We start from the raw sequence: 2039 nt of genomic DNA on the forward strand, positions 1-2039 counted from the left end.
CCAAGTTTTCACAATAAAAAAAATCGACCCAGATAATGATCTCGACATTATGGATTTTTATTAATTATAAAAAAAAGAGTGTTTTCGACCCAGATATCATATGACTACAAACTACTTCTCATTTTATTTGATATTTATAAGATATAACAAAAAAAAAGATATCAAAGACAAAAAAAATATAAGGTTAGTTTATTTAATCAATTATGTTTTTTAACGATAAAGATTTTTGGTTTTAAGAGGACAAAACTGTTCAATGTTTAAAAGGGGATCTTCCCTGAACACCAACTCTGCTTAAAATCACATGTTTAGATAGGTGGTCAGTTGTGATGATAGTGAGTTATAGTCTATAGCAGAAATGGTGTACAGGTAAATTCGGCTTATTCTCGTTTCCCCCACCTTTTAAAATAACATGGGGAGAAGAATGTTGTTAGAAGGATTAAAGTCTGTTTCTAAGTAGTATGGGCAGTATTTACCTGTGTTTACCTGTGTTTACCTGTGTTTTTACCTGTGGTTATTGTAACATTTAATAAGATGCCTACTTTACCTTGTACAAAATGTATGAATGTAATGTGTGATTAAGAGTGTGGTGTTTAACAGTTAATTAATCAGTTAATCAATCAAAATTCCTAGATGTTATAGGTATCTTATGACTATCATAAAAATCATTGAACATCTATAATTATCCAAGCTATCATATCCATCCAGGTGAGCTAAAAGTGATCACGGCCTAATCAAGGATCCATGGGTCTGTGAAATAAAAGATGAATTGTATCGTTTAGGCTTAGGATGACTTCCGGTTGAACAAGGTGGACACACATTTTTTCGCTCCGGCGATGGACTGGTATATCAACTCTACACAACATGGAGCAACAGTATTTTCTGGTCGTAGGATACAACATAAACATGTGACGAAGGTTTGTGTGTTTATCTTTCGGAAAAATAGACTTTTATAGTATATTTCTTTGTGCGCGCATTACGCTACACACGTGTACCGAGTAACGTACGAGTACCGCTCACGAAGTCCACGCGTCGCTGTTACCTGGGGCGTGTACCTAGAACTATGAACATGTCTGATAACTCCACTTCAGAGATACTTACCCAGACTAGAGAGGTTTTGTCTGCAGGCGAGAATAGTCAACTCAACCATATTATATCGTTGATACAAAAACTTGATGTGAGACTTCAACATTTAGAGCCAATTGATAACAAATTAGACCTCGTACAGAAATCACTCGACTCGCTCTCATTAAAAGTGAATTCACTGGAATCTGAAATAACTGTGTTAAAGGCCAAACATGTCGAACTGGAGACAAGCTGTACTACTATTAGTGCCATGTATGATCAAGTTAAAACTGTGTCGGAAAAAAATAAACAGGAACTCCAAAAAGTGAAAAAATCCGCAAATAAACCTGCGAACAATGAGAAAGTAACATATCTTGAAAAATCCATTCATGAACTGATGGTTGATAAAGATGAACTCACTAAGAGCGTAACCGAGCTCAAATGGAGATCAATGAAGGACAATCTCGTGTTTAGTGGACTTTACGAGGAACCTAACGAAAACACTGAAGCCAAACTTCGTAGTTTTTTACACGAGCAACTCGGAATTGACAAAGTTGAGTTAGGCAACACTCATCGATTTGGTAAGCATGTGCGAGGCAGGCCTCGCCCGATTGTCGCGAGATTCCTTTATAACCATGACAGAGCTAATGTCCTGAATAATGCCCGTCATCTTAAAGGTACACAGTACTATATTAATGAACAATTTCCCACTGAGATTGAGGAAAAACGACGTAAACTTTATCCCAAGATGAAGGAACTTCGACAGCAAGGGAAAAGGGTAAAATTAGTCCGTGACCGTCTCATAGTCAATGGTAAACTCTATACAGACACTACCGTTAGCACACTGGGCAGTGACGTCAGTCATAGTCGAACGTATAGTGACGTCACTAGGACATCCGCCCACGCCTCGGCAACGTCATCTTATCGGACCAATCGACAGGCTCCGACAACGTCATCTGGACCGCCCAATGGGCAGC

General features: G+C 38.1%; 1 protein-coding gene across 1 annotated transcript in view; it reads left to right on the forward strand.

Annotated features, from left to right (window-relative positions):
* Positions 1 to 1066: 1066 nt before the first annotated feature.
* The window catches only part of LOC110448770, a 9515-nt gene continuing 8542 nt past the window's right edge, over positions 1067 to 2039 (forward strand). The window contains exon 1 of the mRNA XM_021495196.1: positions 1067 to 1874. Within this exon, the coding sequence (XP_021350871.1) occupies positions 1067 to 1874 (808 nt within the window). The remainder of the gene's footprint in view (positions 1875 to 2039) is intronic.

This window comes from Mizuhopecten yessoensis, unplaced genomic scaffold, assembly GCF_002113885.1.
Source record: "Mizuhopecten yessoensis strain PY_sf001 unplaced genomic scaffold, ASM211388v2 scaffold4259, whole genome shotgun sequence".
Lineage (NCBI taxonomy): Eukaryota > Metazoa > Mollusca > Bivalvia > Pectinida > Pectinidae > Mizuhopecten > Mizuhopecten yessoensis.